The sequence below is a fragment of the Sparus aurata genome, chromosome 10 (assembly GCF_900880675.1).
Source record: "Sparus aurata chromosome 10, fSpaAur1.1, whole genome shotgun sequence".
Classification (NCBI taxonomy): Eukaryota; Metazoa; Chordata; class Actinopteri; order Spariformes; family Sparidae; genus Sparus; species Sparus aurata.
Window position 1 is genome coordinate 21715720 of NC_044196.1, and position 16452 is coordinate 21732171.

Consider the following 16452-nt stretch of genomic DNA (forward strand, 5'->3'; position numbering starts at 1 on the left):
TGGTTCCTTGTCACCTGACTTTGAGGCAGCTTTTTTTGGCTCTGGATAGAACCCATATCTCTCCAGGTTTGGAGAATGATCTTACTGCCTTTGTGATCCCCACGTCATCAACACATTTGCTGATTTCCTCTCTTTCCAATGTTACTACCTCTGCCTGGAATATTTCCTTGTGTCTGGGAATCATGTTTGTCAGTTTGGACTATATAACTCAGTTGTTGTAGGCAATTCAAGGTCCACAGGTCAAATTTAAGTCAGTCAGTACAGTTCAGACATTTGGTTGTTATAGTGTGTCGCAAGAACGATTTCAGTAATAAAAAGTGTTTTTTCTGTTAAGGCTAAAGTCTCAAGTTCAGACATGAACAAGGAAGTCACCTGTTACTGCCTCACAGAGAGACAAAGGACACATTTCAGGCAGCAGGTAAGTTCTTGTAATCAACAATTGTGAAATATAAATTGCAGTTTTGTGTAGGCCTGTTTGTGGTTTACTGAAAGCTCCTGACATTTTGTAAAGAACGACCAGTACATTTTTTGTGTAATTTATCGATTGTTCCTATGATGGTTGTTAAAATGAGTGAGATTTTAAGTCCAAAATTATTTATTTATGTAAAACGTTTTTTGAATACCAGCAACACTTACATGTGTTCACTTTGGTTCATAAAAAAATGGGTCTGATTGGTTTAATGATATTCTAGATCTTAAAGCCCATACAAGTTGGAAAAGGGCTTCCTATTGTCTGTATTGAGCTTGGTTTGAGTTATAATGGACTAATTACTATTGTTATTATTAGTTGAGTGATTTACAAATACTAGTGTACTGTACATGAAATCTCTGCATTAGTGTGGAATGGCCACAGGGGGCACCCATATGAATACACTTTGGGATCACAACAGATATTTACTTTAATGTTACATGCTTTTACCAGCTGCATGTACCTCAGCCAACATCGGATGGACAATGGCAGCGAACACACCAAAATCTTCCAAGACCCCGACTAAACCCACACTCACCAAGAAGCAGGTATTCTTGTTGTATGATGGCAACTTACTACATGTCCCTTCAAATAATACAATCAAATGTATTTACTGATTATGAATTACTATTGACATGACCTCACACCTCTGAAAATAGTTAAGTATGACACTTTAATTACAGGCCACAAATTAAGCTAAGAACCTATATATTTGTTCACATTGGGTATATAAAAATCAAACTTGTGTGGCACATTCATTAAGTGTGATCCCAGTGCAGTGTTAACATTTTCTATACTCTAAGGGCTAACCCTTCACTGAAACCCTGGAAGTAAGCAGTTTAATTGAATCTCAAATCTCAGATCTATTCATTCAGTCATTCATCACAAACTTTGTGAATACCTGGCATACATAATGATAATCATAGCACTACTTTTAGTTTTCATAATTCTAACAATACCATTAATTGCACTAATCACATCATTATGATTACATCACCATGTTCAACACCATCAATATTTTATTTTCGAAATGAGCTATTCAAAATTTATGATGATAATAATAACATATTATGATGTCATATATTTAAAATTAAGTTGTATTAAGTTAAGTTTTTATTGATAATAATAATAATGATGATGATGATAATGATAATAATAATAATAATATATGATAAAATAGAAAAAATAAAAACATGGCAAACATATAATATATATTAATATATGATAATAGAATATAATTATTTCAACTCTATAATTAAATAGGTATATAAGTTAGCAAAGACAATATATGTAAATATATAAATAATAATAAAGCTACTAAATTATAACAATAACACCAAAACAAGATTAATATTACTGTTTGTATGACATATGTTTGTGTAATAATTGTATTATAAACTAGCCTATTGCTACAGATATAGAGGTTTGTCCTTCCAGGCACATTTAATCTGATGTTTTGTTTCACAGTAACAGCAACAATATGCATTAGACTGCTAATAATAATAATGATAATGATAAGCACTCCTTAAATACTTTTTACAGTATTTTTTAGCAAAAAATGCAAGTCATAATTTTGAATTGCTATGATACAACAAACTGCAACATACAATGAACAATCTTTTTGTCACCAGTGTTCTTGGCTGGTTATTAAAGAACTAAGTATGAAAATCAAAAGACTATTAAAAACTTAACTGTGTAATTTATTTATCCCCTCAATCCCTTATTCCCCTGCGCTTACATTTCTACCTATACAAATTACACTTTAAATTGCAGGATTTAATCTATATGTGGAATATGGGGTCTCTGCGTTAGTTATTGTGTGGTTTTATATATAAGATTGAATTGTGCAGTTGCATTTATGGTGTCTATTCTCTGTAAATCTCTGGATTCATTTGTAGTAATCACATTTTGTATTCTTTTTACATAGTCTAAAGCCCTCGAGAAAACCAGTGCCTTCAGCTCGGAACCATGGCATAAACCCTCCCTCAGTAAAGCCCAGGTGAACTAATATCACATAGCATGAGGATGACATAGATAGATAAATTCATCAGTGAACTGAAAAGGTGTCTTTTCCTTCTGCTCTTGCAGATGAAAGATTTTCAAGGATTTTCAAACAGTTGCCCGCTTTGGAGTTTACCCGCAAAAAAGGTAAATGTCTGGTTACAATCTGCAAATGAATGGAGGAGAGTGAAATGAAATGACAGAAAGGAAGACCCAGGATGGAGCCACAGGATTACCATACATTCTGCGTTTTCTTTCTTTTCAGCCTGATCTACAGGGACTGCTGAGTCTGACAGAGTGCCTTCAACTTCTTCAGAAACTGGCAGAGGAAGTGGACAACATCAGCCAGGTAATTGTTATTATAGATATATTCTTTGGCCGAATCATTGGGATTCTAATTAATTGAATCATGAGGACAAAATTGCTCTAAACCATGGTAAAAAACAATCAAAACTCAAATCTAATACCCTTTAATGCTGCCAAAAATGAAGAGCACAACACCCCCTTTAAAGTGACAGAAGTCCAGCAAACTGGTGCTAGTAGTCTCATAGTGAGTGAAATAGAGATCTCCTGAGTGCATTGAATGTGTTTCAGTTGATTAAAGTATTAAGATACATGTGTCTGGAAGGTCCAGTCCCTGGTTAATTACACATTACAATCACACCATGAAGACAAAAGAACACTCCAGTCAACTCCTTGAAAAGGTTCTTGAAAGGTATAAGTATCGCTGGCAGCATTTTAACATTTGTTTGATTATCTGTAGCTTTTGAACTGTCAGCCACAACCTCATATTTTAAATTAATCGCAAATATAAGTCAAAACATTGTATTGAGCCTTTATGTATGATTGGCTATCAAATAAAATATGCTCATGTTTTGTTTATAATTATACCTTTAGAAATACATATGCGAACATAATACTTGATGTTATTGTTAATGATAATAATTGATCATTTAAACCACTAAAATTAAAGGGTCAGGAAATAGCATGTACGCTAATGAAACAAAAAAACCCACCACGCGCTAGATCCTATCCATCATCACTTCAGAATAGACACATTTGAATTATGAAAGCACATAATCAGTATCCATTTCCATTTTCTTTTCGTCTAGGTGAAGGGTGGCAGTAGGAAGGCTATACCAGCAGAGAGCAGCAAAGACCCAGGCAGCCTGGAGACCAGCAGGAGCCTGATCCTGCACTGGGCCAAGGAGATGGAACAAAACATGGTCCTTAACCCTTGCTGAATTCATTAATTCCCCTTATCATCTTTTCTGCTGCCTTTATCTTCAATTGTATACAAGTAAATGATGAATTGTGTAAGCAACCAGTTCTCCATGATGGGGACACATCTTGTTGACATCAGACTTGTGACTCAGCTACAACACCTCATTTGAATAGATGGTCAATAATGGGACACTGCCTGAATATCAAACAGGCAATTCTTTGATGGATGATTGTACGTCACAGAAAACAAAGTATTCCCAATTATTTCCATGACACCACTACGCAGTGGTAAGAAAGATGGACCTGGCTTGTGTTGCCCGATCAAATATGGTTCTCCATTTATTCTATTCGCAGGTGAAAAGGGAAGCCAAGCCGATGGAGGAAGAGATGCTGAAAAGAAGAGACGTTCCAGAAGAGAAAACTGAGCTCGAAAAACACAACAAACTTCACCAATGGGCAGTGGAGCTCAGCAATATCAAGGATGTGAGTGTGTGTGTGTGGGTGTGTGTGTGTGGGTGTGTGTGTGTGTGTGTATTTGTGTGTGTGTGTGTGTGTGTGTCAGGTCAAGGGTTGATTTTAGTTGCTTGCCCTCCCGCTAAGGCTGACTCATTCTGCACTTTCAGCAGGGGAACTATTCAGTGGCGTGCTATCAGCGGGCAGCTGAGCGAATCTTCTGGAGACCTAAACAATGTAACGGTATTTGGGGGGGAAGACTAAAGAAGGAGACATGTTGGAGCTTGTTTTGACCAATTCTGCCCACACCTTGTTACTGACTCTCATTGGATTGCCTTTCCTTTCCCTAAATTGCATCCAAAATCAATGTACCAAGCGCCAATAAAACCAAAAGAAGTAAAAGACAAGAAAGACGAGCGTTGTTGACCCATGTTGCAGCTGTCAAAGATGGTCACTATGGTGTGCATCTCATCTCCGAACCATCTCGGGTGACATAAGTAATTAATGCTAACACAAATTTGTACACAAAAGTACTAATTTGGAAGATGACTGAGTAGGCGGATGAAAAAATAACAGTATACTTCAGGTCATATTTCAAGAAATGGTAAACAAAGCAAGGAGAAATAAGTATAAATGTCAGCTCACCACCTGACCGCTTTGCATATGATCCTGTTATATTATTAATGATTTAAAATAATGACCAAAAGAACAGGACTCAACAATGTAATTTGCTAAAGTCGCTAGAGCTGCAAGTATGAGGAGTATCATATGCCTTATTGTCTGTGGTCTGTCTGCTGAGAAGAAGAGCCTCATAGCAAAATACATTTTCTTAAATCTTCCTTGTATAAACAAACAAAATTGGTTGAAACCAGTCATTTGGCATTTTCAAAGTCACTCTGTGAAGCTGAAGCTAAAGATCCAGATTCAGCACATCCTTTGGGAACCATTGGGAATTTCACTGTGCTTTATCATTGAACGGGTGGGTAATCCATCCTTTCGAAGCTCGTAAAGACACAAGCAACACTTCCAAAGAGACAGTGAAGTCCACCATTGTTGTTCCTGCACCTGAGTTGGCGCTAGCGTTGTCGGCGAGACATATACACTGACCTAATGGCGTGGTTCTCTGTCTCCGGTCCACAGAAACGCAAACTTGTTCTTAGAAGGTTGCCAACTGAACTGGTAGTAGCGCAAACTCAGAACTAACACTGTGTGTGTTTGTGTGCTAACAGGCTAATGGTGTATCTGATGAGGAACTGAAGCAACTGTTGTATCAGAGGGGACCAAAGGCACCGAGGCTGGCCGCCCTTCTTCCCCTGCTCGAGTTTGTGGCTTGGTCGCTATTGTCAGAGGATACTGAGGTGATGCATGTGTGTACATAGTGGTGTAGACTTCTACGGAACAATAAAAAAAGATATTAGGTTTATTTATAATTCTAGTTTACCTTTGTGATTCCCTGGACAGATTCTAGGATGTTTGATAGATACTGGACACAGTATCTGCTGTTGAAAGCTAGCTGTGTTACTCCTCCTTACTCCTTCATTGTTGTTTCTGCGGTTACATTCCTGTCAAAAGTGGAAGGAATAATCTAAATAGTTGTGTATGTAATACAAGAACATCTCAATGCCAAGGCATTAGATGTAGAGCATATTCTCTCAAAAATAACAACAAAAGCTCTTTAATGACACTGTCGATATTGTTGGTGGATGTGACACTACAGGAGGCAGTGTCGATGTCGTGGCTGCCGACCAAACAAAAGGCCTGGAGGACAGCAACTGGAAGCTCCAAATACATACCTAACTCAGGTGACTCAGCTGCTGCCTTTCATTGGAATAAATACATCATTGTAATTTGTAAAAGGGGAAAGTTATTTTACTGCCTTTGTCATAGTGAAAACTTACCCGCCGGTGCTGTCACTAGTGTTACTGCGAATGACAGCATTGTGTCATATTATGTGAAAATAGCAGCCATAAACCAGAATCTGACATGAGAAATTATATAATAATGAGATGTTTTTGCTTTTCAGTGTGGCAGTGGATCCAGGATGCCTCAGGTAATCTTTATTTCTCAATGCATATTCTACCAACTGCCATCTTCAGGGGCAAAATGTTGTTGAAAAAAAAGCTTGGATGATCGTGATCAGAGATCACTTGAACATTTGGTGAAATCAAATCGTGAAAAAAAATCAACAGGCTATGATTGATAGTGAAAGTAAGAGCATTTCCACTCGCACAATGCGAAGAGTACTCCAAGGAACCCAAACCTGGAGCAAAATACATTTTTAAAAATGTGTTACACTTGCGCACAGGGGCTCTGCTCAACATTGTTTGACAACATGCCAATTTTGATTTATAAAATAGTTTACCAGTGCCCTTTGTTCCTGCACTTGCAAGATAATGGCAAGGTAATATTAATATAGTACAGAATGAAATTGAAACACAATTGCGTGTGACACCATTATTATCACTATTGACAGTAATTCTGCACTTGAATCCTAGTGTCAGTCCGGTTAGATGCCAGCACCAGCCATCCCTGGCTGGCCGTGTCCTCAGACTGCCTGCAGGTCAAGGAGGCAGCAGCACGCTCTACTACCCTACCAAACAACATCCAACGCTTTGCTGAGTGGCCCGCCGTGCTGGGTGACACCCTCATCACTTCAGGGAGACACTATTGGGAAGTGGAGGTTTCTCCCAGTGGCAGCTGGAGAGTAGGTGTGATGTCACAGTATGCTCGGAGGCAACAAAAGTTCACCATGTCACCAGGAGGAGGATACTGGACTCTGTGGAAGGGCTCCAATCTGTGGGCGTGTACCAACAAGCCCACGAAGCTGCGGAGGGCCGCTGTTTTCCCCCGACTGATCGGGGTGTATGTGGATGTTGGGGAGGGTCAGGTGTCCTTTTATGATGTTGATCGAAGGGTTCACATTTACACTTTCTCTGATACCTTCAAACACAGTCTGATCCCTCTCTTTGTTTGCCTGTGTGGAGACACGGTCCTTAAAATCATACCAGCAGATGTGTCAGTCACTGCTGATGACAGACACCTGAATGGGTCTGGATCTCAAATTAAATGTGAATGATGCGACCCTATTGGTAACTGAAATATTTTTGGGCCCTCCCAAGATTTCAATTAAACTCTGATCAACACAGGAGACTAAGATGATTAGGAGCCATCTGCAGTAGCTTCCAACCTAACACCATCACTCCCTTATGAGATGGAGCTTAGTAGATAAAGAACAGCCTTCTGTTCAGTTCTGACAGTTTCGATTGAAATGTGTTGTCGTCCTTCATAGCCATTTTCCTTTCACTGGGAAAAAAAATGACCTGTAAATCACACTAGATCAATACGGACGGCTGTAGTTCAGGAGGTACAGCTGATCGTCTAGTAATCAGAAGGTCGCACCTAAAACTGCTCCTGATGTGCTGGTCGGCACCTTGCATGGCAGCCACCGCCATCTGTGTATGAATGTATGAAGGAGTTACTGTAAGTCACTTTGGACAAAAGCGTCTGCTAAATGCCCAAAAATGTCAAACATTTACGAATCACCACACTACGTTGAACTGATGACTAGTTTAAAAAGAACAAATTAATTTCAAATTCTGAATGATTACTTTATCTTTTTTGTCATTCATTGTTGTATATTTCTTTCATAACTGCTGATGCCAATGCCTGCACTTTGTCACTTTAAATAAAATGAATGGTATCATAAAGACTTTTGATTTACAGACGTACCTGTTTCACACCTTAGAAATGGCTGCCTTACAAGTATGTGTTTTATTTTAAATCCATATTACTACTCCATAACTTCCAGGCCAATTTCTAGAGTCAGGTGCTCCACCACCTGGCCTGTCAGCTCTACCTAACGAGCCCTGAGCTGCAACAGCCTGCTGTGGTGGTTTGTTTACCGGGGCAACAACAGCTCACGGGGGGTTCTGGCACCCTACATCAACACTAGTGCTGTTTTTCTATTACGCCTGCAGGCTCAGCTCAGCTCGGTTTGGGTTACCTCTGTGCTACTGAAAGTCCATTTAGTTTTGCCATTTAATACAAAGTTTGCAAAATTTACAAAAATGTGCAATAGTAAACACCAAAATGCCACTCTTTTTTCAGAGGACGGAATTTGCCTTGGTGTCTGAAGCATGAAACGTAATTGAATTACTGCAACAGTCAAGACCATAAATGCAGAATACAAACATTTCAATGAAAATTTTAGGAAATGCTTTAATAAACACTATGGCAACTATGCATGTTTTATACTCACAGCGCTGCACAGTTTTGTACTCATACTACAGACATCACGGTGTCATCTTTCCTCTTTCAGGAAAGAAGAGTTGTGATCTAAACTAATGATTTGATATAATCTTGTTCATGAGACAGCCACGTGGTTTTCACAGGGCACACAGTTTAAAAAGAGTAAATAAGTGAGATCTTCAGCCACTGAAGACTTACTTCAACTGATGGCACAAGTTGCAGTAATTGTTCAAATAACCTATTGCTTTATCAAGCCTCAAGTATTTTTCTGGTGCATCATTTCCTGAAAAGGCTAGGGAATCATGATAAAAATAACAAGAAGAAGAAGAAGAAGAACTTGATTATGATTATTATTATCATTATTATTGTTAGTATTATTATTATCATCATTATTATTATTATTATTATTATTATTATTATTATTATTATTATTACTATTATTATGATTATTGTGATTGAGATTATGATTATGATTATTATCATAACAACACCGGTTAATTCCGCTGTTCATCAGCGGAACCCTTCTATTTTCATGCGAGCCGGTGGGGCTGCTTACGTGTTACACATTGAACGGCAACGTCACATCTGACCTCCACAATGGCGGACAAAACAGTCCTGGCTGAAGGATCCTCTTTTATGGATCCTCTTAAAGGGCTTTTGTTGACATATCTTATGCCCGAGTCGTGTTACGACGAGTTTTTTCTCAAAGTCAACTTTCTGGACGGTAAGTGTCTCATTTCAATCTAATACCGGCCGTTCTTAGACGTGTAAACGTCACCGTAAGATTGGCGTTAGCTGCATTTATTTCCTGTAAGTTCCACTTAAACTGTCAAAAGACGTTGGCCGTTTCTCAATGTGCGTTCTTCTCCGTACTTCTCTGTACTTCTGTTCTGTTCTTTGGTTTACCGGGAACCGTAGCGGGCGGCTAGTTCGTTTCCATGAATGCCAAATTCGGAATGTTTGATGTTATATTAAAATGTATGTAACTTTGTTGAAAACAAAAATACTAATCCTATCCGAGAGCAATCAAGCAACCCGTCCCTCCCCTTTTTTCTTTTATCTTCAGGATAGTGGGGCATTGTGTTTTTAATCTAATGCTTTGAAAATTACACAGATCATTTCAAACAGAATATGTGATGTGCAATATTATAGAGTTTACTTGAAAAAGTGTTTGCATGCTCTTGGACTGGTGTTGTGTTACACTGAGTGAAATGTTCCCTTATCACTATTAATATACAAATGAAATTACTTGAACTTTATGTTCGTGAGCCTGATTTAAGTATTAATTAGATTAGTAGGAACCAATTGGCTTGAACTAGGGGTACACCGATCAGGCTTTTTCAGTCCCGATACTGATACGGATGCCTGGGCTTTGTGTATCTGTCAATACCCGATACCAATCCGATACCGTTGTTGAAATAATAATTAACGGTATACCTTCCACCTTATACCTTTATTCAAATCTAAAACAGAATTTAATCAAACTCCTTCAATTAAAATAAATAAAATGTAGCCGCAGAAACAAAACAGTGAGTGTTTGTTTTTGGTGGGTTATTGGTTAAACATACAATAGTAATCAAACAGTAACCAAACATTGTAAACATGTAAAAAATATATTAAGTGCAAAGTCCTGCAAACAGTTGGTCAAACAACAATTTGTGCTCTTCCTGTATGCGACACATGCTGCTGACGAATGACGTAGGATGTGCTGCGATGGAGGAAAGAAAAAACAAAAAAAACTGGAAAGGCCGTGGATCTGTTAATTTTTCTGATCCCCGATCCAGCTTTTTTGTCAATATCTGGGCCAATATCCGATCTTAATATCAGATCGATGCACCCCGAGCTTGAACTTCGGTGCCAGAGTAGGGACGGTATTGAGACTAACAGCTGTTGTTCACCTGCGTCACTAATTTGCCATAGAATATAACTGTCAAATAAAGTTATATTTTACTTGTGTCTTGCTTGCAGAATCATGTGTTTTTTTTTGGATCCTCTCCAACTAATGACCGATTTGACGTGGGTCTGTGTGTATACTTTGATATGATCTATGACAGCCGTCTGATTTATGTTTCTTTTTAACATTTTGTTCCAGTACCATGTCTGAAGATTGTACTGAGCAAAGGCCTGGGTATTGGCATCATCCTGGGATCAGTGATGGGTAAAAGACTTAACTCCTCTTGTTTTTTTGTTTTTTTTGTGTGTTGTTCTTGTACTTTTATAAAAGCCTCATCTGCCTGACATTTCACTTTAACTGCATGCCTGTGGGTACCGTGTGTGTGTGTGTTTACATGTCTGTTTTTCAGGCCACACTGCTAAAACTGCTTAGGAATGGTGTGAGGAATTTGACAAAGACCAGGCCTCCCACTTCCCTAGATTTCAATCCGTACAAACATCCGCTGGACATTCTGGAACAAATTTCATACATAGAGACCTCACTGTGAATTGGACTCGGCTCTGACCCCTCAAGACACGGACACAGGACCTTTTAGAGGTGGTCCGTTTTGTCTGCAATTAAGGGCATTGGCTGTGAATCGTCCGAGTCCTGTGAGTTGTGAGGCGGGGTCCATTGATTGGACCTGGTCTTGCATGTCCCATGAGTGCTTGATCAAATTGGGATCTGCAGAAGCTGGAGGCCGGGTCAACACTGTGAGGTTTATGTTTCATTTCTTGGGCCATTCCTGAGCAGTTTTTGCCGTGTGGTGTGGCACATTGTCCTGCGTGGGGGCAGTGCCATCTAGGAATGCCATTACCATGAGGGGTTTGTACTTGTTCAGCATGTCAAAGCTGCATCCACATAATTGCCAGGACCATAGGTTTCCCAGAAGCACATTGCATTGGAACAAACTGATCAGTGTTCTTCACTTTGCCTGTCAACGGCTGCAGCGTTGATGCTGATTGTATTGTATGTGTACAGATTTGCTGATATATGATGTCACTGAAGATGTGTATACCTCAGGACTAATGTTGTTATCAGCATCTCTGAACTTTTGCAGGTCTGTCCACCCAAAACAGTCCTGTAAGGCTGCTGTAGCTTCATTTTTCCACACTTTAGTAAGTGATGGTTTGACCCTCTTCGTCAACTGGGAATAAGTAGGCAGTTGAAGCAGAGAAATATGACCTAGTAAGCCAAAGTGAGGGTGTAGCTGCCAAGAACATTTGCATACTGATGACCCAGGATATCTCTTCTTCTGGTGTGGATGTGGACATGCTGGTGGGATTAAAACCGCCAACTACAATTACAAATTCCATCCGGTTGTTTGGTTATGTTGCTGGCGATGACATAATACAGTTCCTGCAGTGGATCTCTTTGGTTTACGTCTGGGGCAATGTGCACACCAACAATAAAAAAAAGTCCTGGCTAGTTTGGGCAGATAATATGGTCGACATCTTAGCATTTGAAATTTGACATGTGTTGAACATATCCATCTGCATTTGATTACCAAACAGTATTTATGTAGCGACAGAGCCCTCCTCGTCTTTCCTCTTTTCCTTCGTGACATTTTGTCCCGCTGGTCTGGCTGGCAGATGCCACTGATAGAAATCCTTTCACGGACTGCTTCCACACTTGCACCTCTGTTGAAGGTAGTGTATGCTTCTGTAGAACGGGGAATAAAGGTGAAGCATACCATAAATCAAGCGAAGATTAAAGGAGCTACTAGCCGCTGTCTTTATGGCAATATAGCATAGTTGTTTTTTAATCACATAAATAAATCAAAATCATGACAGTTTCCTTCTTTCTTTTTAACAGTGAAGCTGCCTCAGATCCTAAAGCTGATGGGAGCGAAGAGCGCTGAGGGGCTGAGCTTCCAGTCTGTGCTGCTGGAGCTGCTGGCCATCACAGGAACAATGGCCTACAGCATCGCCAACAAGTTCCCGTTCAGGTTGGGCAACGATCAGATAATCTCTGAAGTTGAAGTGTACATTGAGCTCTCTAAAATCCTGCCGTCGCTATCACTGTAAATCTGCACTATGTGTCATATGAGTGACAAATTGAGTAATGTACTGAATGTTGCCACAGTGCCTGGGGTGAGGCTCTGTTCCTCATGCTGCAGACAGTCGCCATTGGCTTCCTCATTCAATACTACGGAGGACGAACCGCCAGAGGTAAGACTGTATAGACACCCACAAATTAGTAAAAATTAGAGCCTTACTTTTAAGACCCACACTGATATTAGAATGCGATCCCTCTCATTTGGTAACTGATGCGTCATAGATGAGCACTGAAACAGAGGCCCGTATTATCAAAGATGACAATACATTTTGAAAGGTACATTTAAAGTGCAGGTTATACTAATTTTGTTCAGGGTTTTTGAAATTGACACTCCCACTCAGCTGTTAGTGAAGGCAGTTATGCAGGTTACAGCACTGACATCCGTCCCTACCCTCCCGTTCCCACATACACAGAAGTTCACTGATGGTGAAAGCGTGAAGAAATTACCAAAGTTAGCTAAAAGATACGAGCTACTTCAGAGGGAGACAGACAGCAACAGCGGTCCAGTGAGCTGTAGAGTGAATCAAGAGAGTGTGCAGCAGTAACGCAAAAAACATGAAAAAAATAAATAAAGTGGTATTTTCTGAATGTGCCACAGCGGTTGCATTCCTTTTTTTATTTAGCGGCGCAAGACATAACAATTGAGACAAGACACAACAGGAGACAGGATAAACACATTATGGGAGGACAAACAAACATTGAAGGCGGAGAGAGGTAATATAGAAAAAAAAATGTATTAAAGATAGATAAGATAAATAAAAAAACAGCGCCAAGTTGTTGGCACTACAGTCATGGTCAAAAGTTTACATACACTGGCAAACACGGTAAATATTCATAAACAAAAAATTGCCGCATCAGACAACCTCACAGTTTTCCCCTCATTTAGATACAGTTGCAGTCAAGGGTTTGCATACACTCGTAAAGAACATGTATATCATGGCTGTCGCGAGTTCCAATGATTTGTACACAATCATTTTTCTGTGACGGAACGAGTGGAACACAGACTACGTTGTTGGTTCAATAATGGATTTACTATGGGTCTTCTGAAAATGTGACCAAATCTGCTGTGTCAAAAATGCATACATATGTGTAAAGTAGTTCTAATGTGAAATGTCTCTTGGCCGTGTTCTTTCTCAATGAGGTGCTTGTGATAGCTTCTGTTAGTCTGAATTTTTAACCACTCCTCTTGACAGAATCGTGAAGTGAAACTAAATTTTTTAGCTTCCTAGCTTCAGCACTTTTGGAAGGCTATTTCTGAACCTCAAATGTGGCCTGATTGATCCATTCCTTCACCACTTTTGATGTGTATTTGGGATCATTGTCATCTTGGAACACCCACCTGTACCATGGACCCAATCTCTTGGCTGATGGTTTTTAGGTTTTTCTGAAGAATTTGGAGACAATCCTCCTTCTTCGTTATTCCATTTACTTTCGTTAGAGCAGCAGGTGGCAGCAAAACAGCCCCACAGCATAATACTACCAGCTCCATGCTTGACAGTAGGTGTGGTGTTCTTGGGGGTTAAAGGCTTCACCTTCGCTCCTCCAAACATTGCTGCTCATTGTGGCCAAACAACTCAGTTTTTGTTTCACCTGACCACAGAAGTTTCCTCCAGAAGGTGTTTTCTTTGTCCATGTGATCAGCAGCAAAACTTCAGTCGAGCTTTAAGCTGGCCAGGGTTGAGGAAAAGCTGAACAGAGCAAAGTAAAGAGATACCCTTAATGAAAACCTGGTCCAGAGTGCTCAGGACCTCAGACTGGGCTGAGAGTTCACCTTCCAACAGGAAAATGACTGTAAGCAAACAGCCAAAACAAGGCTGGAGTGGCTTAGGGACAACTCTGTGAATGTCCTCGAGTGGCCCAGCCAGAACCCTGACTTCAACACAATCGAACATCTCTGGTGAGACCTGAAAATGGCAGTCCACTGATGGTCCCCATCCAACCTGACAGAGCTTTGCACACCAGATCCAGGTGTGCAAAGCTTGTCGCGTATTTGATTTAGATTCTGTGACCTTTAGCAGTGCAATTTTTCCTTCAAGGGTGCAACCAACCGTGCTTGAATTTTCACACAGTTAAAGTAAACTAAACCAAAACCTGGAAAAAGTCCAATCTAGATTCAGTCTGAAAGAAATGCTTTACTGGTCTGACATTGGCCCTTTGATAAGGAACAGTGTTTGTTTCTCCTCCCCCAGGTCTCCTGTTTCTGGTTGTGTACTTTGGCCTGCTGGTCCTTATACTGTCTCCAGTCACTCCCATGTCAGTGGTTACCTATATGCAGGCCTCGAACATGCCAGCTATCATCATCGGCAGGGTAGGTGAAGACAACACAAGTCAAATGCATTTTTTCATATCATTTTTGGTGGCAGTGAAAAGTATGAATTAAAATGTCATTGTGTTGCCAATGAGCAGTCCACGGTTTTCAGTCTTTTTGTCAGTGCTGTGTTCTTTCTGTGTTCTGTGAGGTTCATTTCACTAAACAAGTTTGTTGTCTGGATCAGTCACATAGTGAAGTAACCCACCTTAACTGACTAAATGCAAACTCGTGTACTAGAAATATACTCCCCTTTTTCCATTAATCATTACTTCATTAAATCAGAGCACATGGGCATTATAACACACTCAGTTGTGATTAACTAAACTAATTCTTTCCAATAAAAATAATACATTTAAAGTTCCCAGATGTTTTCCTCAGTATTGTGGAGTACAGTACAGTAACCGTGTGATGGCTATCTGTTCCATGGTTATGGTCCAAATGGGAACAGGAATAACAAATAATTCATAGTTGAAGATTCACCAACATGTAAAGAAATGTATCCCAAAAAATCAACACATGCAACAAAGACGAGGCTGACTAGAGCTTGTGGTTGTTTCAGCTGATCCAGGCAGCCTCTAACTACCGGAATGGGCACACCGGCCAGCTGTCTGCTGTCTCCGTCTTCCTGCTGTTTGCTGGATCCCTCGCCCGCATCTTCACCTCACTACAGGTAAGTCTGTGTCTGTACACATGTGCCGTCTATAATATGACATACTGACGTTTTAGATCTGATCACTGCTACTCTTCATGTACAAAAAGTAACCACAAAAGCCGTCTCTCATCTTTCACTTGAACATAAATTAGGTTCTTGTCAGCTTATTTTCACGTCATGTTCTTTACAGGAAACCGGAGACGCGCTGATGGCCATCACTTACGTCATATCCTCCACCTGTAATGGCATCATCACTCTGCAGGTTCTCTACTACTGGAACAGCTCCTCAGAATCCAAGAAGAAGAAGAAAAAGAAGGAGTAAGAAAAGGAAGTGAAGCTTCAATCCTAGAGCAACACTTTCTGTCCATATCCAACTTTAGACGCTCTCTAAGAGGTGTGTCTTCAAAACTTGATTGAAAATGCATGTACAGAGCCACTCGGAATGGGGGACATTTAATCTGCTGGACAAACAGTGACTTTGAAGTAAGGATGTGAATGCAACATGTTAAGCAGATATTCCATGTAGGCCCTGACATGTAGTTGCTTTTGATGGCTGAGGGTCCAGGCTCCTGTTGTTCAGCACACTATCATTACATTCCTCTTGATCCAGTTTTTTCGCTTTGCAGTCAGATTGTGTTCATAGTGTAAAATGGTGTGGAATGGGTTTTGCACTTCTTCACATTCAGGGCCTCTGATTACTAATCTAATCATCAAGATTATTATTTATATTTTCAATATTGTTTTCAATGGTTTTGATCATGGATGCATGTAAAGAATGATTTGCTGTTTTGTCATTTTACATAAACATAATTCCACACCAGCTCCTACAACTGTGAGGTCTATTCTATGGTCCGTATTTCGTGACATCATTATTGCTTCTATGAAGGGTGAAGCAATTTGTTTTCAATATTATGCAAAAGTACACTTTTTTTTTTAATACCCTGGCGTCTGAAAGATTTCGGTTACATCTGATCACATTGCCGTAATTGCAGTTTCTAAAATTCCTGGGAACCAGTTTGAGTTTGAATTAGCTTTATACGGGATATCTATTCTTTAGACTAGTGGCTCTGAGACTTGGGCACAGTGGTGCTTTGAGCATCGGT

At 39.9% G+C, this 16452-nt stretch overlaps 2 protein-coding genes across 3 annotated transcripts; both read left to right on the top strand.

Moving 5' to 3' along the window:
* The first annotated feature begins 321 nt into the window (after nucleotides 1-321).
* On the top strand, nucleotides 322-7857 carry LOC115589158 (E3 ubiquitin-protein ligase TRIM39-like). Of its 2 annotated transcripts, XM_030429893.1 has the most exons (11): nucleotides 322-418; nucleotides 923-1017; nucleotides 2397-2468; nucleotides 2558-2617; nucleotides 2736-2819; nucleotides 3583-3696; nucleotides 4049-4177; nucleotides 5377-5505; nucleotides 5865-5949; nucleotides 6171-6197; nucleotides 6643-7857. In XM_030429893.1, the coding sequence occupies exons 2-11, from the start codon at nucleotides 955-957 to the stop codon at nucleotides 7221-7223; spliced, it is 1344 nt and encodes a 447-aa protein (XP_030285753.1). In that variant the 5' UTR covers nucleotides 322-418; nucleotides 923-954; the 3' UTR covers nucleotides 7224-7857. The 2 variants fall into 2 exon arrangements, with proteins under 2 accessions (XP_030285753.1, XP_030285754.1); XM_030429894.1 differs by lacking the exon at nucleotides 6171-6197 and having other exon boundaries at nucleotides 335-418.
* A 1084-nt stretch (nucleotides 7858-8941) lies between these two features.
* Nucleotides 8942-16180, top strand: mpdu1b (mannose-P-dolichol utilization defect 1b). The gene is made up of 7 exons (XM_030431862.1): nucleotides 8942-9119; nucleotides 10488-10553; nucleotides 12144-12276; nucleotides 12414-12499; nucleotides 14576-14694; nucleotides 15257-15367; nucleotides 15540-16180. The coding sequence occupies exons 1-7, from the start codon at nucleotides 8993-8995 to the stop codon at nucleotides 15669-15671; spliced, it is 774 nt and encodes a 257-aa protein (XP_030287722.1). The 5' UTR covers nucleotides 8942-8992; the 3' UTR covers nucleotides 15672-16180.
* Nucleotides 16181-16452: the final 272 nt, after the last annotated feature.

Coding starts and splice junctions, on each gene's coding strand:
- LOC115589158 (XM_030429893.1), top strand. CDS start 955: ATGGCAGCGAACACACCAAAATCTTCCAAGACCCCGACTAAACCCACA. Junction 5,506..5,864: donor TATTGTCAGAGGATACTGAG/GTGATGCATGTG, acceptor GTGACACTACAG/GAGGCAGTGTCGATGTCGTG. Junction 6,198..6,642: donor GTGGATCCAGGATGCCTCAG/GTAATCTTTATT, acceptor CTTGAATCCTAG/TGTCAGTCCGGTTAGATGCC.
- mpdu1b (XM_030431862.1), top strand. CDS start 8,993: ATGGCGGACAAAACAGTCCTGGCTGAAGGATCCTCTTTTATGGATCCT. Junction 10,554..12,143: donor CATCCTGGGATCAGTGATGG/GTAAAAGACTTA, acceptor TCTTTTTAACAG/TGAAGCTGCCTCAGATCCTA. Junction 12,500..14,575: donor CGGAGGACGAACCGCCAGAG/GTAAGACTGTAT, acceptor CTCCTCCCCCAG/GTCTCCTGTTTCTGGTTGTG.